This window comes from Neovison vison, chromosome 13 (assembly GCF_020171115.1).
Source record: "Neovison vison isolate M4711 chromosome 13, ASM_NN_V1, whole genome shotgun sequence".
NCBI classification, from domain to species: Eukaryota; Metazoa; Chordata; class Mammalia; order Carnivora; family Mustelidae; genus Neogale; species Neogale vison.
In genome coordinates this window covers 113247696-113272787 of record NC_058103.1, presented here as the reverse complement: position 1 = coordinate 113272787, position 25092 = coordinate 113247696, and the positions used below count along the sequence as shown (strand labels likewise).

The window sequence follows — 25092 nt, the reverse complement described above, 5'->3', positions numbered from 1 at the left end:
GCTTCTAAATTATCTTTCAATTTGCCAATGATCTTTAGGCTAAAACTATAAAAATTTACCAATTACTTACACATCTTTACAATTTCCAGACTTTTTTTTTATTATAATCAAATATTTATCTAATCTTAAATACTTTTCAGATGATATCCATTTTCTCAACCTAGAATCTTAGAAGCTTCCAGCTTAAAATGATCCTTTTTTTTTTTTTTTAATATTGTACTTATTTATTTGAGAGAGAGAGTGCACACAAGCAGGGGGAGTGGCAGGCAGAGGGAGAGGAAGAGGAAGAAGGAGGCTCTCCACAGAGCAGGAAGCCCGATATGGGGCTTGATCCCAGGACCCTGGGGATCATGACCTGAGCTGAGGCAGATACTTAACTGACTTAGCCACCCAGGTGTCCCTGCAGCTTAAAGTGATCTTAAGACATCACGAAGGCTAACTCATTCTGCCTATCAATGACAGAAGGTAAAAAAGCCTTTAAAAGCCCAAATATTGGGGCGCCTGGGTGGTTCAGTGGGTTAAAGCCTCTGCCTTCGGCTCAGGTCATGATCCCAGGGTCCTGGGATTGAGCCCCGCATCGGGCTCTCTGCTCAGCAGTAAGCCTGCTTCCTCCTCTCTCTCTGCTGGCTTGTGATCTCTGTCTATCAAATAAATAAATAAAATCTTTTAAAAAATAAAAATAAAAACAAAAGCCCAAATATTTATGTCTTCAGTCCACGGGAGGTGCTAAAAATGCAAACTTCTATCTACTGGAAAGTAAAGATGAGAAGGATATCAACAAGAAAATCAGACAACACTATCTCTTGGAAGGTTTTCTTATTTTGAGGTGAATTTCCAACACATAAAACAGATATTTGAACATAAGGAAAAATACATTTCAAAGCCAAAAAAATTACTTCTGAGTTATTCATAACCTGTCTTCCCCTCTATATGGGCAAATATGAAGAGGTGACCAATCACTGTTAATAAATACAGGCTTACTATCCATGACAATGAAATTGTAATTCAAATCTCTTATTTAAGCTACTGTCATCAGAAACACTCTAGAGGGCACTAGAAACAGTAATATCTGCTTTTATTAAACTCAGAACACCACCAACAACTTTTCTTTGATAATGAAAACCTTATTCAATGTATATGTACTAATATAGAATGCTGTTTTCCTCTTTTTAAAAAGGCACAAATGTTTTTAATAAATATTTTTAAATTAAAAAACAATTACCTGTGAATCTGCCATGTACATTTGACCCTGTTTGAGAAGCATATCTTCTTTTCCTACATAAATCCAAATAAATGATATCTTAACTTAAATATCCATACCAAAATAGGCTAAGAGTTGATTTGGTGTTATTATCTCTCCTCTAGTAGTCAAACAAAGGCATGAGTTACAACATAAAATTATCCTTGTTCTAAAATATTCCCGTTTTTCTTTATTATTTCTATATATATAAGGAAAGTACCCATATTCTTCTGAATAGATACTAAGTTGGTTTTTAGAAATATGTAAGACTGTTAGATTACATAAGCTACATGATTATTATAAAATGTATCTTATAATCAGTCAAAATAAAAATGGTGTTCTTTATAATTTATAGGATAAATGAGCTTGAGGATAATTTAATATTTCCTGGGAAGGAAAAAAAATGGATTTTCTAGAGGAATTATTTAGAATTAGCAAATAATACACAAAAGTTAATATTAATTACACAGTCTTAAAATAACTAAGAAATAAGTGTTTATGTAACTTCTAATTTTTAGATGCCTCCCTGCATTGAAACTATATCCAAAGATTTCTCCAAATCAGAAGTTATTTTTCTTTTCATAAAAGACAAGCCCCAAATATCACAAAATAAATGTCTACTAATGAACAAGGTAAGTTTGGTAACTCATATAAGATACAACTTAAAAATACAAGTGGTTAGGGAAAATCAGAGCCTCAGCATTACCGGATGTTATGCTAGAGGCTACAGTAGTATCATTACCTCTTCCTACTTGAGGTATAACACACAAGCAGTTGAAATTGAGTGGCAAGAATGTCATATACAGTTAGACAAAATGAATAGGTATAAACATTCTTCTTTGTTTTAACTGGGTGAATGGTAATGATAATCTATGCTTTTGTACTTACGGTTACTGAAATGACTTCCTGATCCTAAATGATCGGTCTGAAATCAGAAGCATAAATTATGATGAATATTGCTTCATTTTGTTAAATTCTGTATCTATTTTAGCTCTTAATGATCCAATTATTAAAGTCACATTTCAACATTACTTGTTTCTCCTGAGTATGACTCTACTTGAAACCATAAAAAGACATAGCATTGATGACAATTCGAGAGACCAGTTGGGAATAAAATACTTCACTGAGCATTTTAATAAAAGCAGCCAAGCAGTTCAAGGAAAAACTTTTCTGCTCAAAACAAAACAAAAAAAAAGTGAGCCCCAAATGAACTGAAACAACTTTCAATACACACTCTTCACTGCTTCTTTACCTCAAAAGGAAGAAAATGGCTTCCCTATCAAATGCAATCTGTATCAAAATACCAAAGCACTTGTCACAGAACTAGAATAATAGTAAAATTTGAATGGAACCACAAAGACCCCAAACAGCCCAAGCAATCTTGAGAAAGAATAAAGCTGGAGGGATCACAACCCCAGATTTCAGGATACACTATGAAACTATAGTAATCAAAACGGTACAGGGACGGCAGAAAAACAGACACATAGATCAACAGAAGAGAACAGAGAGCCCAGAAATAAGCCCAAGCTTATAAAGTCAATTAATTTACGACGAAGGAGGCAAGAGTATATAATGGAGAAAAGATAGTCTCTCTTTAACAAATCATGCTGGGAAAACGGGACAGCTAAATGCAAAAAAAAAAAAAAAAAAGGAAAAGAAAGAAAAAGAAACTGAACCATTTCTTACACCATACACAAAAATAAACTCAGAATGGATTAAAGACCTAAATATGAAATGTGAAACCATAAAACTGGTAAAAAAAAAAAAATAGGCCATAACCTATTTGACATCGGCCATATAAATAGTTTTCTAGATAGGTCTCTTCTGGCAAAGGAAACAAAAGCAAAAATAAATTGCTGGGACCATACCAAAACAAAAACCCTTTGCAGAGCAAAGAAAACCATATAAAGACCATCTAGTGAATGGGAGTTAATATCTATAAATCATATATCTGATAAGGAATTAATATCCAAAATATAGGAAGAACTTACACACAGTCCCCAAAAATAATCCAATTAAAAAGTGGGCAAAGGACGTGAATAGACATGTCTACAAAGAAGGCATACAGATGGCCAACACATGTAAAGACACTCTACATCACTAATCATCAGGGAAATACAATTGAAATAACAATGAGATATCACCTCATACCTGTCATAATGGCTAGTATCAGAAAGACAAGAAAAAACGAGTGTTGCCAAGAATGTGGAGAAAAAGGAACCCTGTGCACTACTGGTAGGAATGTAAATTGGTGCAGCCACTGTGGAAAACAGCATGGAGTATCCTTGAAAAATTTAGAAATACCATATGATCCAGTAACTCCACTATTGGGTAATTTACCCAAAGAAAACAGAAACACTAATTCGAGAAAATATATAAGCCCCTATGTTTACAGCAGCACTATTTACAACAGCCAAGATATGGGAGCAGCCCAAGTGCCCATCAAGAAAAGAGAGAATAAAGAAGATGTGGTGTACACACACATACGTACAAAGAAATATTAGCTGTAAGAAATGATGAGATGTTGCCATTTGCTAAACATGGATGGACCTCAAGGTATTATGCTAAGTGAAATAAATCAGACAGAGAAAGACAAATACCGTATGATTTCACTTCTAGGTATGGAATGAATCAGTCATGGGGATAAAGGGTACAGTATGGGGAAGCAGTCAAGAGTATTGGAGTGGCGTTGTAGCTACACTTGTGAGCACAGGATAATGCACGGAGTTGTCACATTACTATGTAGTACACTTGAAACTAATGCCCCATTGTCCGTCAGCGATTTTCAGTTTCTAAGAAAAGCTGGGCAGATGTAGCTCATGTTTGTGTATCTGTGTGGATTAGTATGAAGAGCTGTATGTCAGACTCATAGAGGTGACCACAATAAAAACGGTCCACAGTTCCGTGACTAAATTAATGCCACCCCCACTAATCCATAGCGCACCAAAGGGTACGGAAAAATGTCTGCAAATTTAGTTAAGCTCTTTGTTCTATGTAATATTGAATACAAGAGCTTGCAATAGTTGCTAAATTGGCTTCTACATTTATGGGTGGGGGGAGGCCTACATCATACATAAGGAGTTCAAAAAACTTGGTTTGGGTTTATTACCTTTAGTAGATTACTCAAATAAACAGGGACAGATGAGTTGTAACACAGAATCAGCTTCATTCTAAAGTACCCATATTAGCCTATATTTTCCCTATAAACATAAGGGAACTGCCTATATGCTATATATTACACATAAGGCAGTATTTCTGTTGGCGGCTTATGAGGAATTTTTACATTTAGTACTCAATACTTATAAATAATGCATTTTTAGTTTTAAATGGCCACTTTCATAAATATTGGGTCACATATAAAGTGCACCCTCCAATTTTCTTCTTGAAAGTAAAAAACTCATTTCTAGTATAAAAATTCATCAAAATGAATATGTATCGACTGGAGAAAATGTCCCCATTAGCAAATTTGAGCAAAGTTATAAGACAATATTCCCCCCTCTTGAATGTGTATGTATCACTAGCTACGTACAAAGGAAGTTGTCAAAGGAGATCAGTCAGGGGCTAAGAGTGCTGGCATTCTAGGTGTGTTTATTTTCTGCTTTTAGTTTAACTACATTTTCTCGGCTTCCTAAAATAAATGTGTTGTTTTTTTAAGAAAAAACGTGTTATTTTTCTACAATATATTATAACCTCATTCAAAGTTATAGACTTGGCTGAAAGTTTGTTGAAAGCTACAGAAAACAATTTTAGTCTTGGGGTGCCTTGGTGGCTCAGTGGGTTAAAGCCTCTGCCTTCAGCTCAGGTCATGATCCCAGGGTCCTGGGATGGAGCCCCGCACCCAGCTCTCTGCTCCATGGGGAGCCTGCTTCCTCCTCTCTCTCTCTCTCTGCCTGCCTCTCTGCCTACTTGTGATCTGTCAAGTAAATAAATAAAATCTTTAAAAAAAATTTTTATTCTTAAGATGTGAGAGCCCACTCTTAGCAGAAAAGTAATACATAAATAGCACCCAATTTCATGTATCCCAACTTTGGTGGACACTTCAAAAATCCCATATGCACATCTGTATTTTCTCATTCAAGCTACTCTGAGCATAAAACTAGTCAGACTGCCTGGGTTCAAGTTCTGGTCCTGCCACTTCCTATTTACAGAGCACCACATGGGTAGACTGCTCTGGGCCTCAGTCTCTTCACTCACAAAGTGGAGATAACAGTAAAATACACCATACAGGGTTGATGTGTTTATGAAATGCACGTATAGTAAACAGGGCCGTTTCCTGGCACATGGGCAAGGCTACGAAACGTTAGCTATTATTAGTTTCACTATTAACCTTAAAAACAAACATCTTCAGACATGAAAGACAGAAGCCACTCCACTAGTTCATTAGTTTATAAATGTGTATTTCTGAATAATCTTCAGAATTCAGTCATATCAGTGCGAACATGCATCAACGCAAAACTCGCTTGCCTGCAGTAAAGTACATGAATGTTACATGTACATTGCAGTAAGTGTCTGCATACGTATACCCCATGTCATCATAACCCAGATGAAGACAGAGAACATTCCCAGTGTCCTCAGATACTTCTTCATGCCTCTCGTCGGTAACCCCTCACCAAAGGGTGGCCTCTACTCTGACCTCCATCACCACAGATCAGTTTTTTGTCTAATTCTGAATTTTTTTCACAGCTGCACACGTTTTTCATCTCCAAAGGAAAAAAACTGCTTCCATCACGTACTTTGGAGTTATACTCCCCAGTAAAGATAAAAGATTCACACTGGGGGCACCTGGGTGGCTCAGTGGGTTAAAGCCTCTGCCTTCAGCTCAGGTCATGACCCCAGGGTCCTGGATCGAGCCCAGCATCTGGCTTTCTGCTCAGCGGGGAGCCTGCTTCCCTTCCTCTCTCTCTGCCTGCCTCTCTGCCTATTTGTGATCTCTCTCTGTCAAATAAATAAATAAAATCTTTAAAAAAAAAAAGATTCACACTGTATCAGCCACCTTTCAGTGGCACCAGTGATATAAAATACATATTATGGCCTTGCAAAACAAACCTCTGCAGGTAAAAATCAGTCGAGTGGTCACCATCGGTGCTGGGAGCGTGGGTTGTGACAGGAAGCAAGTGTCAGGAGGTTTCTAGGTACCAGGATGTTCTATTTCTTGATCATGGTGTGTCTGACTTACAAAAATTTTTCAACATATACACTTTAACATGTGTGCTTTATAATGTACACTGTATTTCAATAAAAACTTAAAAATACCATGACTTTGGAAAAACTAAGTCCTAACTTATCCAACCAAAGCTGAGCTTATGAACTGAATCATACTGACACACTACATTCAACCTTAAGTGTCATAACTAATGAAAAGATACACAAAATTCTTTCTGAGATAATCCTAGAAATATACTATTCATTTATGAGGCTTTGTTCTTTTCACCATCATACACATTGCAAATTTAAAGGTACGAGTGTGAAGTTTTGTTAAGATAAAATGGACAAAGAGGAAAGCCAGGGAAGAGAAACAGGTATGGAATGCCAGGCCCACGCAGGTCAGTTTCAGTGGTGTCCTTTAACCTTTGCGACAGCTCTGTGGGGAAAGGGACAATCATCCCCATTTTGCAAAAGTGGCAGCAAGCTCAGAGACTTTAAATAAACTGCCTGAGGTCACACAATAAAGAAGAAAGCGATCATTCAAATTCAAGTCTGACTCCAAGCTCCTTCCACTGCCCATTATACGTTATATGAAAGAATTTATTTAAGCTTTCTATACCTCAAAATATTTAAATCTATTTTTCAGAGTCTCAATAGTTCTTAGGCTTTCTTCATGTTGCTTTTCTTTAGCCACCAAAAGGGACTTCAGCTTTTCTTTCTGAAATGGAAAGGAATAAATGCAGAGCAAAATCACTTGCAACTAGGTTAAAAATATGTTTCAGAAAATGTGAATTAGAATAACTTTGATTTTTTAGGATTTTTAACTATTAGCAGAGTCGAAAGTTTCTACAAATATACAATAAAATATAAAATATATAAAAACACTGAAAAATTCACATTTCCGCATGTTTCAAATCTTATTATTTTCAGACATTTTATTTACAATGTTTAGAATTTTATCTTTTTGTTAAAAGTTTCAGAGAAAATGAGGCATTCAGAGGCAATAACAACAAAATGCTTAAGATAATCCCTACTATCCCTAAAAATGTATTTTTATAGTCACATGTAGGTTTTGTTTTTCCCTTTAAGCAATAACCAGAAATCGAATCCTCACCCCCATCTCAACATGGGACTCAAAACTCTACTGCAATGTCATCTTCAATTGACATAATATTTTATAGCTTTAAAGTAAAATTTATCAGCCTACCTCACTTTCCAGATCGTCAGCAACCATTACTTCCTAAATTTAAAAAGAAGAAATGTGTTTTCATTATGCAAAGCTTAATTTTGAAAGGCATGAGCTCAGCGAGTATCTTTGTAAAAGGCCAGCACATATCTTTAAGATTGGGAACAAGGAGGTGAGGAGAAAATGTCTCTGAATGACCAGCTCTGTGGTCTGAGCCATCACTCATTCTTCTCACTGACCAGGTTAAGAAGCACTTCGATTCTTCTGAGAACCCATCCATTATCAACTCTTCTCTCTCCAATCCCATAGCCCCCAACCATAGGTCAGCGCTTTGCTATTACCATACACCGCCAGTAATCTCTGTTCCTACGTGTGACACAGAGCACCACATGGGTAGACGTGAAGATCCCAGGGAGACAGAACTTTTCTGAAGGGCAATGACCTCATTGTACCTCCTTTTGCATCTAGCATCATGACCTGATGTGGCAGGCGATCATTAATGATTTGTTTTCAATGATGATTACTGGTAGTAAAACATTTTTTTCATTTTTTTATATTATGTAGATTATTTACCTCATTCAGCTGTAGTTGTAAACCATTGACTTTATCCAGTAATATTCTCTGTTCTTGCTGAATTTTTCTCAACCTCTCTTTCAAATCTTCATTTTCAATCTCCAGATCCTTAAACAGTAAAGATAACAGGTGCCAGAACAGCCTTAAAAGAGCAATTCTTATGGAAGAAATTTTCAAAAGCAGTTCACTATCATGGTCAGATATATACCTATATAAAACAGTCTTAAGTCCAAGGACACAATATATTGTGGCTTAAATATTTAATGGCTTAAAATTGATAGATCAGAAATAATATACAGGCATACTCATTTTATTGCACTCTGCTTTCCTACACTTTGCAAATACTGTGTTTTTTCACCAGTTGAAGGTCTGTGGCAACCCTGCATCGAGCTAGCCTATCAGCATCATTTCTCCACCAGCTTTCGCTTACTTTGTATCTCTGTCGTATTTTGGTAACTCTCAAAATTTCTGAAATTTTTTACTATTCTGTTCATTATGGTGACCTGTGATCAGTGACCCTTGCTGACACTACAGTAACTGTCTTAGGGGCACCATGTACTGCGCCCATGAAAGATGGCAAACCTAACCAGTAAATAACCAGCAGTCTGACTGCTCTACCCACTGGCCATTCCCCCATCTCTCTCCCTCTCCTCAGGCCCCCATTCCCTGTGACACACGGCATTGAAATTAGACCAATTCACAATTCTACAATAGCTTCTATGTGTTCAAGAGAAAGGAAGAGTCACTCTCCTCTCACCTTAAATCAAAAGCTAAAAATGATTAAGCTTAGTCAGGAAGGCATGTCTCGAACTAGAAAAAGCCAAAAGCTAGGCCTCTTTTACCAGTCAGCCAAGTTCTGAATGCAAAGGAAAAGTTCTTGAAGGAAACTCAAAGTGCTACCCCAGCGATCACATGAATGATGAGAAAGCAAAACCAACTGATGGCCGAAACAGACAAAGTTTTAGGTGTCTGGATAGAAGATCAAACCAGCCACGACATGCCCTTAAGCCAAAGCCTCATCCAGAACAAGGCCCTAGCTCTCTTCTGTGAATTCTGTGAAGGCTGCTAACCCAATATACACCTTGCAGCCCATGGATCAAAGAGTAATTTCAACTTTCAAGGCTTACTATTTAAGAAATACATTTTGTATGGCTGCCTTGAAGGAGATTCTTCTGATGGATCTGAGCAAAGGAAACTGAAAACCTTCTGGAAAGGATTCACCATTCTAGGTGCCATTAAGAACATTTATTGATTCATGGGAAGAGGTCAAAATACCAACATTAACGAGAGTTGGAAGGAAGTGTTTTCCAACCCTCATGGAGGACTTTGAGGGGCTCCAGGCTTCAGCGGAGGAAGTAACTGCAGATGTGGTAGAGACAGCAAGAAAACTGGAATTAGGGACACTTGGGTGGCTCAGTTGGTTAAGCAGCTGCCTTTGGCTCAGGTCATGATCCCAGTGTCTTGGGATCGAGTCCCCTTCGGGCTCCTTGCTCAGCAGGGAGCCTGCCTCTCCCTCTGCCTCTGCCTGCCATTCTGTCTGCCTGTGCTTGCTCTCTCCCCCTCTCTCTCCCTGATAAATAAATAAATCTTAAAAAAAAAAAAAAAAAGAAAGAAAGAAAACTGGAATTAGAAGTGGAGCCTGTAAGAGACTCTTAATGTCACAAAACAAACTGAGGGTGGCCGGGGGGAGGGGAATAGGAAGAGGGTGGTGGGGTTATGGACATTTGGGAAAGTATGTGCTATGGTGAGTGCTGTGAAGTGTGTAAACCTGGTGATTCACAGACCTGTACCGCTGGGGCTAATAATACATCGTATGTTTATAAAAAAAACTTTAAAAATTATTAAAAAAAAAAAAAAAAGGAAGTGGAACCTGCAGATGGGACTGAACTGCTAGCTACTCCACAATACAATGAATGACTGAGGAGCTGCTTTTTACAGACAAGCAAAGACAGTGGTTTCTTGAAATGGAATCTATTTCTGGTGAAGACACTATTAGATTATTGAAATGGTGACAAAGGATTTAGAATATGACATAAAGTTAGTTGATAGGGCAGCAGCAGGGTTTGAGAGGATTGGCTCCAGTTTTGAAAGGAGGTCTACTGTGGGGAAAATGCTACCAAGAAAACTTTTGTTAAAGGAAGAGTTCATCGCTGTGGCAAAACTCCTTGCTATCTTACTTTAAGAAACTGCCACAGACTTCCCAACCTTCAACAACTCACCGCCCTCATCAGTCAGCAACCATCAATACCAAGGCAAGACGTCTGCCCAGTAAAAAGATGACAACTCACTGAAAACTCCCATGATGGCTAGCACTTCTTAGCAATAAAGTATTTTTATTTAATTTTTTTCTCTTTTAAAAAATATTTATTTAGGTAATCTGTACACACAACATAGGGCTTGAACTCACAACCCCGAGATCAACAGTCACATGCTCTTCTGACTGAGCCAGACAGGCACCCTAGCAATAAAGTATTTTTAAACTAAGGTATACATATTGGGGTTTTTTCTTTTTCTTTCTTTCTTTCTTTCTTTCTTTTTTTTTAAAGATATAATGCTATTACACACTTAACAGACTACAGTATAGGGGCACCTGGGTGGCTCAGTCAGTCAAACGTCTGCCTTCACCTCGGGTCGTGAATCCCAGGGCCCTGGGCTACAGCCTCATATTGGGCTCCCTGCTCAGCAGGGAGTCTGCGTCTCCCTCTGCCTCTCCCCCGGCTGGTGTTCTATCTCTCTCTCTCTCCCTCAATAAAAATCTTAACAACAAAAACAACAAAAAGACTACAGTATAATGTAAATATAACTTTTATATGTACTGGGAAACCAAAAAATTCATTTGACTCACTTTACTGTATTTGCTTTGCTACAATACTTGCTTTATTGCAATGACCTGGAACTGAACTGCGCTATCTCCAAGGTGTGCCTGCAGAAGGTTATGGTCCTGTTATCTAATTAATATGAGTATATACAGCAAAGCACCATGATTCTAACAAAATAAATAAATTACCTGGAAATAGAAAATAGCAGAAGAATATGCCATTTTAACTTTTGCTTAACACCTCTCAAGTTTATGACTGGGTTCTAATGCTTTCGCTCCACTAATTATTTCCATGCTCTGATGAAGCCCTTAAGGCTCCAACTGAGAGTTCTTTTACAATATAAACAATAAACTATAAAAGCCCAAATAAAATGCTTTTGTCCTATCATATGGAAAACAGCTATACAACTTGTTTTTTGTTGTTGTTTTTGTTTTTTTTACAACTTGTATTTTAATGTGTTTTAGTCATAAAATAAATCATTCAGTTATGGAATCTTCCTCCCACATAATCCACATAAGAATTATTTTCTGAACACTCTGATTAACATAGAACATTATATGGTTAAACAAAATGATTTTTCTTTATAAAAAAAAACAGTTGTATTAAACTAAACACATTTATTTACATTAGTAACCATCATTTTTCATCATAATACTTGTTTTCTAAAATGAATACAAATTTAGGATTTATGGCCCCAAACAGATTTAAATCAACAGAAAGTTATGGAAAGTTGTTTAATTATTTCCTTCCTAATACATATTAAAACAATCATTTCTGTAAGATAATATAACCCAAACATTCCTAACAAAAGTCAACTCTTTTGGAAGGGACTGGGCAAGAAAACAGAATCACAAAACATAGCAGGCTGCCCTTCCTTCCCCTGTTCATTTCTCCATTTCATGCTCCTCTTCCCACCCAACCCCACTACAAACAACACAGTAATTCTTTACAAAGAGGATACTAATTTTTTTTTACCTGAATGTTTCGATGCTCCCTCTGACTTGACTTCATATTTACTTCATCTAGTATGTATGGCAAATTTCGCTTTGGTGAAACATATAAGAGAACACGGGTTAGCAAGAATGAAAATACAGAAAAGTCCATTTTCCTCAGTAGGCAACATAATCCAGTTAGGGATGTGCGGCTCATCCAACATGACATTTTACTGTATACAACACAAGGTGGCAGTGTTTGCACTTGGAACTCTAAGTGAAGCGCATCTTTGATTATAGGTTTTAAATAAATCAAGTATGATTTATTTAAAAATAGGAAGACATAATCAAATTTAAAATCCCAACTGTTAAACATTTATTTTTACTAAAGTTCCCAAGATTTGGAAAGTAGAATTTGTACTAAACACAAATCTAGAGTTGCACTATAAGACATCAACAACCATCCCCAAAGGAAAAAATCTAGTACTTAAAAAGGACAGGGAATTACAGTAATGTTGAAAAGAGATACGGAAATTACTTATTTCTTTAAGCACTGATAAAATATCAAAGGGTGTGGTCAGGAAGACAGACAATCCTCTAAACGACTTGGTTCAGTACATGTTCTGTTTTGTACACTTACTGCTTTGAAACCTTATTCCAGCCTAAAGATTTGCTTTAATAAAAACATAACACAATCATTAAGCAAGAGAGCATTTAACTTTTTTTTGGCCAAACTGACCTTTACTTCTACATAATAATTTAAAAACCTATGGTCTCTCTGAGAGCTTAAAAAAAAAAAAAAAAAACATAAAAACCTACCGTTTTAATTTTCCAAGAAAATTTTTTTTATGTTTTACATTATTTATTGAGTCTTGTTTTAACTGTTACTCTAATCAGTTTGGATTTAGAATTAGAAAGGAAAGGTCCTATTAGGAGGATATTCCATACCCACAACTTGGCCCAAACTACATTTCTAGTTTCATTCCTTCCAGCAAAGGACTGTTCTTTGTGTGGGATCTGATCCGTTTCCTTATTCTACCTTCAGCCCTATCTTCCCTCTAGAGGGTCTTTAATCATCCGGCAGATGTTTCCCTCACCTGCCTCTCCTCCTCGGTCATGCGCACATCACTCCTCCATGCTGTCCTTCTACTGCCCCCTGGATGTGTTAAACACACTCCTGCATCAGGGGGTTGGCACCTGTCCTTCCCTCTGCCCACTAAGGCTTCCTCTACAGAGCCCTGTGGCTCCCTTCTCCCTTCCTTCATGCCTCTGCTCAAATGTCACTTCCTGAGAGAGGCCTTTGCTGACCACGCCATCTAAAATAGCTTCCCACCCTCTCCCCTCTTCATCCCCTAATCCTGTTCCACTTTTCTTCAAAGCAGATGCTATGATACTATATACTAGCATCTGTTTATTGTTCATTTCGCTCACGAGGCTGGGAGCAACGTGAGACAGGAACTTTGTACACTATGATTCCCCAGCACCTAGAATAGTAATTGGCATATTGTAGGTGCCCCAGAGAGGTCTGTCAAGCAAACAACTGAATAAGTCTTATTTTTAAAACTATACTGTACTCTTCTTGATAACAGGGACTCTATGTCCTTTAGCACAGGAACAAATGCTATCTACGGTAGCTATTTTAAAATGTATTCAACAAAGAATGGAAATATTGAGTTTTACTGTTCCTAGCAGAATATTAACTCCATGTATTCATTTAGAAAACTCCTAGAGCCCTAAGCAGATTACCATTCTCACATTAATATTCAATAATTCTTTATTTTAAATATGTGTATATTTCAGAAATCACTTTCTCTGCTCCCATATAAGTCTGCTGGTATAGACATTACAGAGTGCATTTTTATCCACTCTACTCCTACTTAGATCATCTGAGGAATAGGAGAGAAGGTACAAATGGCTGCTCCAGATAGAAAGGTAAAGTGATGGCAGACATGACCCATGCATGAATGTATTACTTAATTCTGATGGACTGGAGAGGAAAACATGCTTTCATATAGCTTTCAGATTCCGGTGAGAGGTCAAGGAATGATGTGCAGAGAGGATGATGGTCAGAATTTCTCAGCAGATACCTGATTACTCTCCTCAGGGTTTGGAAGGGCTCAGGTTCCTCTCACTAGAGAAAAGCTGAAAGCCTGGAAGGGAACAGCCAACAGAAGAGGAAAGGTGCCTACTACGCTAGCTCTTGAGCAAGATGGTGACAGTGCAGAAAACCAGTCCCACTTACGCTAACCTGAAGAGATTAGGGGGAAACAATAAGATATTTACTGAGACTGGAACACAAAACCAGGGTTAAAGAGTGATTTGATAATAAAGTTACAGCAAAGTATGAATTCTTTCATATACTGCATTTTTTTTCGAGGTCCTACCAACAAGGTGGAAAAAGTACAAAGAAAGCAAAATCGTAACAGTGGTATTGAAATCACAATATATAGTCAGTTTTGAACTCTGTTCTCTTCATTTCATAACGCACTGGAAGAATTTTCCTATAACAGTAAACATTACACTCCATTAGTAAGGGAGAAATGTTTATGTTTATGATCTACTAGGCTAAAATTAATCGTTGAAGAATGTCAACAGGGTACCATATCTCATATTTGAAAGTGCTGGAGGCTCAAGGCCAGCAATCAGGAGGATATTTCCTACTGGATGTCATTGAGGTCCACTGTCTCATGCTGAGGGATTGCATCAAAGCCTCAGGATCTTAATACCTGGGTTCTACATGGGCAGGATTAACTGAGCAAAGAGAACAACATGCACTTAAATTTGAAACAGCTGCGTATAATCATTAACCTGTAAACTCTTCACTGAAATTGCACAATATATATAATTTTTTAAAAATTAAAATTAAGATCTACCTGCTGTAAAGATGGTCCTTTCTTCCAAAGTTCTCTCCCTAAAGATTTAAAGAGAGAAAAAGAGAGGAGGAGGGGGAACAGTAAAACAGCAGGTTAACTTGGATAGATAACAGATTATGAATTCTCTAACTATATAACTGAATCACTAAAGAAATCAGTTTTAAAGCTCCCTCTAAAGCTTAACTGCTCTACACTTAAAATGACAGTGACCTATTTTTACCTATCAAACTGCAAAATTATTTTTTTTGTTATGTTTACATCCAGATGGATAATATTCAATGCTAGAAGGGGAAGCAGTTACAAAATAGAAAATTTTAAACACTCCTAAACAGAAGGCAGTTTGTCAATATATACCAAAAGCTTAAAGAAATGGGTATATCCTGAAATATAGGATTCAATTTCTAGGAATTGAGCCTAAGACTATAATAAAAAAAACCGCTAAAATATTTACACATCATGACAGTCACGAAATTGTTATGTATATTAGCAAAAACTGTAAGCAACTTAAATGAATGTACAGAAAATTGCTTAATTCAATTAAATATATGGAATTTTAAACATTAATAAAAATTTTACACAAAATCTTTATCTATGAGGGAAAACACTTCAAAATCTATTACACAAAAAGTAATCTGCAGCTTACTACAAGTGACCTCAATTTCCTGCATAGGGTAAAGATGAGGATATTCCTTCCTGCATAGGGAGAAGACTGGAAGGATATTTCTCCTTAATAAACACAGAAAAATACTTGATACAAGTATTTGATAAATACTGATTGAATATTTTATACACATGTTCAAACAATGATTCTTTCTTTAAAATTTTGTATCAAAGCTAAGTACTACAGTCCTCCTCATCCAAAATTTATATATATATATAGATATATATATATTAGTAAAACACACTTGATTGGGCTCTTTCTCCTCATTCCTTAACATACTCCATAGTACAACAGGGTCTACTTGATAAACTAGCAAACATACACAACAGGCACTGCCTCAAAGTGACTAATGCAAATACACAAAGCCACAGCACAGAGGGAGAAAGACCAATGATGTGTAGCATTAAGAACTGCTTTGCTTCTTAAAACCTGCAGTTCCACGGTCTGAGTCTTTAAAAGCTGTTCTTTATTAAGGTAGACTTTTCTAGCTACTTTGCTACCTACCTTTGTTGGTATTTTCTGACGCAGTCTTCAATAAAGTTAGAATGTCCAGATTGTCCCCGATTCTTGCATAGTAAGAACAGTCATGGCCCAGGGCATCCAGCAGGCTGACATCAGCACCATTTTTAAGTAAGACTTCTACAGCATCTTTACAACCATACTCGCAGCCTAGCATGAGAGCAGTTCTAAGAGGGAAGACAGAAGCATAAAAGATGTTGAAAAAGACCCAAGAAAATACTCCAGAAATCTTTCAGAGGCCCCTTCTTAAAGAATAGATATTACTTTAAAAAGTCATAGTTGTTGGGCCACTGGGTGGCTCAGTGGGTTAAGCCTCTGCCTTTGGCTGGGGTCATGATCCCAGGGTCCTGGGATCAAGTCCCGCATCGGGCTCTCTGCTTGGTTGGGAGTCTGCTTCCTCCTCTCTCTCTGCCTGCCTCTCTGCCTACTTGTGATCTCTCTGTCAAATAAATAAATATTATCTTAAAAAAAAAAAAAAGTCATAGTTGTTATACAGATTTTATTCCCTATTTTTATCTTAAAGTTTAACTTTATCATATTTATAAAACATTTGCTTTCTTAGTTTGCAGAGCTAAAAACCTGGCATCACTTATAGACACGTGTTATTTCTACTACCAAACTAACCTCCTTTACTCCAGTCCTTCTGTGTTCTACAAGTAACTTACCACAATATTCTCCCATCACTGATACTGTTACTCCATCTGCTCAAAACCTACAGCTATAAACCCAAACTATTCAAGTCCTTCATGAACAAACCTCATCATGTAAACCTCTTCAACCAATCCCTTCCACTCCAAAACAAGAATCAGATTCCAGTTCTGATTAATCTCCTTAAAAGAGCTTTCCTTCTCCTAACTGGAGACCTTCATATCTTCACACTTTATTTTAAAACCTGCCTCCTCCATAAACCTTAATTATCCCCATTATCATGGACCACTGGTTTATTATGCCTTGGCAGGATCATCAGCACTGAAACACTTAACAAATAGCAATAACGCAATTAAACACTTGAATCATCATGGAAATTTAGAAGGAACTTTGAAATTATTTTGTCCCATTCCTATTTTTATTGCTGAGGAAACCAAAAAATACCTCATGAAATGAAGTGACTTATCCTATACCTAACGCAGTCTTTGTGAATATTGGATTTCATAAGAAAATGGATCCTTGCTTTTATTCTATGCATATCCTATTTCTCTTTTATACTTCCCAATAGTTGCTGGAATACAATTTTATATACACCAGGAACCACCAACAAAGTTTCTTTATTAGAGGAAAAAATGTTGTAAGTAAGACCAGGAAAAAAATACAGTTTTAATTTATTTTTCATTTCTTCTTATATTTAAGATTTTGAATTTGAGAGAAAGGGAGCATGAGTTGGAGGGTGGGGGAATGGACAGTGGGAGAGGGAAAAAGAGTCTTAAATAGATTCCATGCTGAGCACAGAGACAGATACAGGACTTGATCTCATGACACTGAGATTATAACCCGAGTTGAAACCAAGAGTCAGATACTCAACCGACTGGGCCACCCAGGAATTCCAAATTTTAAATTTATTTTTAAAGCCATCTGCTACCTAGCCTATTTAATACACGTTGTCCTACCTTACCGTGTATGTGTGTGTGTGTGTGTGTGTGTGCGCGTGCCATTCCAAAGTGCTTGGGACAATATAGGATCTTTAAAAAAAAATTAGGCATTATACATGGAACAACCAGATCATCCCTCTCTGATCCTAAACTTTATTTTTAAACCCAATTTTCTTAGTAATGGTTGAAACCAGATTATAGTATTTGCAAAAACAAAGGAATGTAAAAAAGCCACTTCCTTAATAATCACATTAATGACTTAATTGCTTAAGAATTTCCTCCTTTGAGAGGTCTAAACAATAAAAACAAGTAGAGCTATAAAATCTGACTTCTGAAGACTTTTATTATACCTATTTATTTCTAGTGAACTACAAAAAAAAAGGATACATGTTTAGAAGAATAAAATTAAGTCAGAGAAACCAACAGTTTTACTAGTAATCATTTACAAATTCCCAAAAATTTGTTATGAATTATTATAATGCTCCAACTTGGGGATAGGATATATTTCAGATACATCACTGTTGGAAACACCAGGACCATGAACATGAAAATTGTAATAGCAGCGCCACGATACACTGGACCTGGAGGAGGGAAGGAGAGAGTTACAGACAGAAAAGTATTAGTGTGCACCAACTAAAATGACATGAGCACAGAAGCAAAAAAAATGTAGGGAACCTCAGGGTGTGGCAATGAACTTGGTTCCAGAGAAGGAGACAGCTCTATGCCTGGGCAGGGTAAGCAGAACCAACACATGGAGAAAGTCTATACGGAAAAACAGAAAAAACGGAAAAACAGAAAAACGGGAAACCGTCAAGCTCCAGGACACGCAAGAACATTTACTCCCAAAAGACTGACTAACAAAGAAGCAGACCGTAGGTGTGATTTTTTTATTGTTCTCCCTCATTATCTTATCTGAGCCCTTTTTTCACTGAAGATTGTCTTAAAGCTTTAAAATAAATAACTGGGATATAATTCCTTTCTTCAGTTTTCTGACCTGAAGACAGACTCTAATCATTGCTTGTATTCCACATTTACCCTATTTCCCTTTTCTTCCTTCATCAGACTCTGGGGAAAAAAGAAAGAAAGGAAAGAAAAAAAGAAGTGGGCACTAATTCCAAGAAAAGAGAGATCCAAAGGGGGATGGAAAAGACAAGTCACAGCGGCAGAGTTTCAGTCACTGGGAATCCAGCTGGCGTCTGTAGAGCTGTGATAAAAGAATTACCTGTTCTGTTTGTCTCTGGAATTAATCTCTGCTCCTCTATCTATCAGCAGTTGACATATTGTTGGCCTACACATCTGAGTAGCCAGAACCAGTGGTGTCCGCCCATCCTAAGCAACAAGAAAAATAAAACAGCATTAAGACAACAAATCTCCTAAAACATAAAAGTTTGAATACACGAGTTGAAATGACAATAAACATACACGGACGGACTCACCACATCTTTGGCATTCACGGAGGCCCCATGGTCACAAAGCAGCTGTATGCTAGAAGGACAGTCTGCCATGGCTTTGAGGAGCAAAGGAAAATGATAAATGGTGAACATCTGTTGGTAAGACACATGGTGCTTTGCTACGTCCATATAAGGCATAAGTTCTACAATTTCTAAACTACCAAGCTTCACATCGTCCACTTCTTAGTTTAGCATTTTAAGTACCTATTATAGAAAATGGGTTAGACCAGATCATTTTATAAATGTTGTACAATTTATTGGGGCCAACGAATATTGTCACCCTTAAAGAAGACAATATACTTCTACCCTAAGTGTAAACATAGAAATAAAAATCAAATTTAAATTTTCTACTTAGAATATATTCTTCAATGTAGCTACAACTGACTTAATCCTTGAAGGGTTAGCTCAATTTTTTTCTTTTTTTAATGAATCATATTCAGGTCTTTATAGAAGAGTCACAGTAAAAAAGGTTTGACTCATATAGTTCACAGATTGCAATGTCTGCCTTTGATGATGCAAAGCAGGGTCATTTTGCTGAAAGTTATATTGTAAAACCACACACTGCTTTTTTTCCAACCAACACTAGAGTTCATATTTGTATTAGGAAAAAAATTATTGTTAACATCATAAAATAGGATTGTGTTTCAACTCCCCACGAGTTTTTATTAAAAGTTTTTATATTATTATTAACAAATACTTTCTGTGAGTATTATTATGAGTTGAGACTAGATTATTAGCCGCAAAAGTACTAACGAAGTCAGCATTCTTGTGTGTGTGTGTGTGTGTGTGTGTGTGTGTGCGGCAATGAACTTGGTTCCAGAGAAGGAGACAGCTCTATGCCTGGGCAGGGTAAGCAGAACCAACACATGGAGAAAGTCTATACGGAAAAATGGAAAAAACGGAAAAACAGAAAAACGGAAAACCGTCAAGCTCCAGGACACCCAAGAACATTTAATCCCAAAAGACTGACTAACAAAGAAGCAGACCGTAGGTGTGTGGGTGTGTGTGACATTCCACAGTCTAAAACAAAATACACATAAGAAAATCAAGTAAATTTTCATTTCTGCTGTCTTTAATCCAACAAGTCGTTTACATAAAATACAGTTTTTTAAAAAAAGATAAACTGAAACTGAATACATTAATCCAGGAATTCTAAAACTAACAACCATTCTGGCCCAATTGAAAATAAGAATGAGGGGCGCCTGTGTGGCTCAGTGGGTTAAAGTTTAAAGCCTCTGCCTTCAGCTCAGGTCATGATCCCAGGGTCCTGGGATGGCTCCCGCAGGGAGCCTGCTTCCTCCCCTCTCTCTCTCTGCCTGCCTCTCTGCCTACTTGTGATTTCTCTCTCTCTCTGTCAAATAAATAAAATCTCTAAAAAAAAGAAAAGAAAATAAGAATGAAACAATGGAAAGCATAATAAATTCCAGAGCTACAATATATTGAACTAGTAAAGTCAGCATTAAAGGTGCTATGGTGGAGAGTGTAAGCCATTCGCCCAAGCATGGTCACCCTTTCTTCCATGGTAATGAACCTGAGGGTGGGGGGACCTGGGGGCTCACTTGGAGACCCCAGTTCCCAGACTCCCTTGCATGCTTGCATGCAAGCATGACCATGTGCATTAAATCTCACCAGTGGAATGTGACAGGAGAGCTACCTTCTGACTCTAGGGCTTAAAAGAATGGTTTATACATTCCTCCATGATTTTTCCCCTTCCTGTGAGCAGGAAAACAGAAGTGCCTGCTATCAGCTTCAGCCTTAAAGTATATGAGGACAACACCCTAGCTTAAGGCAGAACGGAAGAATGGAAGGAATCTTGGTCCCTGAACGGCCACAGGGAGCAGAGGCACAAGCCCCTCTGAACACTGGGACTACGACAGGAAAGAAAGCAGTCCTGTGGGGTTTGTTAAGCCAGTGTTCTTTTTTTTTTTTAAAGATTTTTTATTTATTTATTTGACAGAGAGATATCACAAGCAGATGGAGAGGCAGGCAGAGAGAGAGAGAGAGAGAGAGAGAGAGAGAGAAGCAGGCTCCCCGCTGAGCAGAGAGCCTGATACCGGACTCGATCCCAGGACCCTGAGATCATGACCTGAGCCGAAGGCAGTGGCCTAACTCACTGAGCCACCCAGGCGCCCAAGCCAGTGTTCTTTTATAATGTCTTTGTCACTTAGAAGCCTAGCCTTATCTCTAACGGAGACAAAACTGCTATCAGGAGTTCGGTGCTGTTACAATAAATCCGTAAATCATACAGCGCTGATTTAGTGGTTGGGAACTAAGTAGTGACTAAACATATTTCAGGCTAGAAATCTTGTGATTTTTCTCACACTATGGCAAAACATTTGAAAGAGCTATATCGTCCATCATTATTTAGAAGGTGTACCATGTGGCGATGAAGCCTTTCAAGGTGAAACCATAGAAAACAGCCAAAAATTTAGTGCACATTGGCAGTTGCTTACTTTCAGCAAGGTCTGGTGAGAAAGAGACAGGTCAAGCAAGAATTAGCCAGTTTATGAACACATATATTTGGGACCTCAGAGATGTGGGGAAGCCAACTGCTTCTCTGTGTCAAACAGCAAGATATACCACTATTGTTGGTCACAACTTTTCTCCCACTAAGGAGAAAAAAAAAATTTAGTCTTGGAATAAATATCATGGTAAGGACATTATAATCCCCTTCAAAAGTATTATTTCAGATGGCTGTGAGGTGGCAGCCATTAAATGAGGCAGAGTCATGACTCTACAAACAAGAATGAGAACTAAAGGACGGTTAAGAACTTCATGTCCAAAAAGTAACTTTGGAGATGGACAAATGCAAATAGCTGGCAACAAATAAACCAGAAAGCTGACCAAGGTTTTATGGGAACTGTACTACGCAAGGTCCCAGAAGGTCCTTGCTAACACTCATGATTGTTCCAGACCTTAAGCTCCCTCTACAGAGGACATGCTTGTTTGCCATGCAATTTACCTGTGACCTTAGAGAATAATGGACAAGTAAGAAACTCCCAGAAGGCAGAGCTAGGGCCCATAGAGAACAAAGGATAAGGCATTTCTCCTCAAACACAAAAACCACACTGGGGGTCATTGTGAGGCTCAAACAACAATGCATATGAAAATACTTTGCAAATACCACCACTTTATACAAAACAAACAAACAAACAAACAAACAACAACAAAAAACCCTTGTGTAAAAAAATAAACTATCACAAAAGGACGTAAAACATAAAAAGAAAAAAGCTGAAATAAATTAGGGTCCCGAAGTTTGAAGGAAATTTGCAGTCTATTCCATTTTTAATGAAGACAGCTTTTATTTACTTCAGATATTCCATAAACATGACAAAAGAGAGTAACTATTTTACTTTGGCTTTCCAGTAAACAGTAGGAATGTCAGACTAAGAGTCAGGCCAGAGGTCAGACAGTGGTATAGTCCAAAAACGCTGAATATCTAACTTTTGTCTTTAAGACCACTGAAGAATTTTAAATACACAAGTATGATCAATAAAATCTATGAAATTATGAATATAATTTTTTTAAAATACAGCACATAACAGTGATATGAAATTTAGCACCAAGGCCTAACCCAACAACTACCACGACCATTAATTAAGAAATTATGACATGCCAGGCACTATTTATAATTTAATTATAAACCACTTACTGCAGTAGTATTAACTTTATTTTGCAGATGAGAAAAATGGTGTTCAGAAATGTTAATTAGGTAAATGTAGTTTTTAAGGAAAAAAAAATCATCTTCCCATTTCTCCTACCACATCCCTCCCTCCCTCCCCCCCACCCAACCCCCACAATGACATAGTGCTTAGAACTTCCTTGAGAGCAGGATCATGTTTGTTTATCTCTGGACTTCTAGGATCTAGCAAACCAGCCTTGGCTGAATGAATCTTTATAAGCTGTACAATCAAATAAATTTCATATTCATGTATACAAAAACTCCGTAATATTCTGTTTCTCCATGAATTATACAAATGTATGCATATTAAAACTTGGAAATGAATTTCAATGCCAAGCCGTTTTAACAAATACTGGCTATATCCCAGTGAAACCCTCACTTACCTGCATCGTGAAGTGCAGTTCTTCCCTGAAGATCTACGTGTTCAGTGGGACAATTGTACTGTTAAAACACAGAAACTTAGCTGGGAAAGTTTTACTTTAAAGTTAAACAACTAGACTCAGATGAACAGCTGTTATTTAATCTTAAAATATTCCATTTATCAAAAAACCTAAGGACTACTAGACAAGCCACTAAATATTTTGACATGAAACAAATCTAATAACATTATACTGTAAATTCAAGTTTTCCACCAAACCGGAAACCATATGGTACATTATAATAGCATGGGATGTAGAAACTGTTATTGTTTGGGGTTTTTTTCTCACCAAGAGTTAAAATTTGAACAACTGAATCAGGAAAAACAAATGAGTTCTGCTATGAAACTTAGTGGTAACAATGTTTCTAGAAATGGAGGACTGGACCCTTTAACTGAAAACTTTCTTCAGTCCACTAGTTCAAGGAGTTCTGTGGCTACCTGACTACAAGTTTAACTAGCGGTATTGATATCATATCACGTAGTCTAAGTGACTGATGTTTAGAGAGAAATATATAGCTCCTATTCCATATCACTTTATGTCATAGACCAGACAACAGAAAATTCCAGTCTCCCGCTAATGTCAACAGGAAGGTCAAGCCTTTGTTATTTATTTTTAATACAGTGAGTTATGCGATTCACTTCCCTCAGAGTTTTTGCTTTTTATTGTTCACATTCTTTCACAAATGATGGAAAAGAAATTATGTAAGCTAACAGAATTAACCTACTATTTTCTTTGATCTCAAATTCCAAAAACACACTGAAAACACATTATTAGCAGTCAAAATAGTAAAGACAAAGTATTAACCACTTTTACTACCTGTAGAAGTTTTTGTAGACACAATGCATGCCCGTATTTCGCAGCCAGGTGAAGAGCATTTCTTCCTATTAAAAAATAATAATAATTTAAGACATATGTGAACAGTTATTTTCTTCACAAGCGAATTTTCCATAGAAACGTGATTCATTTTTCCAAGATTAGTTGACAAGATACTTAATTTGTAAGCATGCTTTCACTCAGGTTGATATTGTAGTATGAGATAATGTACACACCAAAACAATGAAGGTGGGAAGAAAAATTAAATCTACGAACCCATAAAGAGCAAGAACTTGGTCTTATTCACCACTGTATCTCCAATACCTAGAGCAGTGCCTGGGACAGAGTAAGTAATTAAAGTCAACCAGGAAAGATAGGAGGGAGAGAGAAGAAGAGGAGAAAAAGAGAATGGGAACTGGAGAGCAAGAAAGATACTTAGATTTCTCATAATATTTCTAAACAGGCAGTGTGGACGCTAAAATACAGGAAGTTAAGAGAGGTAAGTCAAAGAAACTAATTTTCAACTTAAATTCAAAGTTCACTAAGACTGTGTCTCTGAAAATTAGACAACTCGTTCAAATATAATGTGTATTAAAATGTGCCATTTTAAAGGAAACAAATCATCAGAAAAGTTAACTGTGAACACTGAAAAAGGTAAAGTTGCAGACAACATTCTACCTCCAAACATGGTTTCTCATTAATTTTATTTCTTCACGCATACATCTCATTGGATAGTGAAAGATAAAAGGGCCATTCCATCTTTCAATGTTTCATGCTCTTAACTTTCTTCTCACTTCACAAACCTCTCAAAAAATGATCTGACTTCACTGACAGACCCTTTTGCTAGAAGAGAAGTCATTTGTATTCTGTTCATCCTAGGTAAAGGAATACACCGACTTCAACTTCCAAACTTCACTAGGTTTTATATGAGTTTTGGCAAGTGGATTAAGTTTTCCTGGATCTGATCACTTCTGTGTACTGACCAACCAGGTTCTAGAACAAACAGCAGTGAGGCCAAGCCTTTTTTTTTTTTTTTTTTTTTTTAAAGATTTTATTTCTTTATTTGACAGACAGAGACCACAAGTAGGCAGAGAGGCTGGCAGAGACAGAGGAGGAAGCAGGCTCTCCGCTGAGCAGAGAACACAATGTGGGGCTCGATCCCAGGACCCTGAGATCATGACCTGAGCCGAAGG

General features: G+C 37.2%; 1 protein-coding gene and 1 long non-coding RNA gene across 3 annotated transcripts in view; one reads left to right on the top strand and one right to left on the bottom strand.

Moving 5' to 3' along the window:
• UACA (uveal autoantigen with coiled-coil domains and ankyrin repeats) overlaps nt 1–25092 on the bottom strand; it is an 88303-nt gene that overhangs the window by 11331 nt on the left and 51880 nt on the right. For both annotated transcript variants that reach the window (XM_044231572.1, XM_044231573.1), the window contains exons 4-15: nt 23903–23967; nt 23051–23108; nt 18971–19041; nt 18757–18863; nt 15934–16115; nt 14769–14806; nt 11939–12007; nt 8145–8252; nt 7593–7625; nt 7005–7103; nt 2129–2165; nt 1223–1275 (exon numbers count right to left, since the gene is read on the bottom strand). In XM_044231572.1, the coding sequence (XP_044087507.1) occupies nt 1223–1275; nt 2129–2165; nt 7005–7103; nt 7593–7625; nt 8145–8252; nt 11939–12007; nt 14769–14806; nt 15934–16115; nt 18757–18863; nt 18971–19041; nt 23051–23108; nt 23903–23967 (920 nt within the window). The remainder of the gene's footprint in view (nt 1–1222; nt 1276–2128; nt 2166–7004; nt 7104–7592; nt 7626–8144; nt 8253–11938; nt 12008–14768; nt 14807–15933; nt 16116–18756; nt 18864–18970; nt 19042–23050; nt 23109–23902; nt 23968–25092) is intronic.
• Nucleotides 9946–15170, top strand: LOC122894144. The gene is made up of 3 exons (XR_006381743.1): nt 9946–10205; nt 13384–13387; nt 15160–15170. It is a non-coding gene; the product is annotated as an uncharacterized LOC122894144 (long non-coding RNA).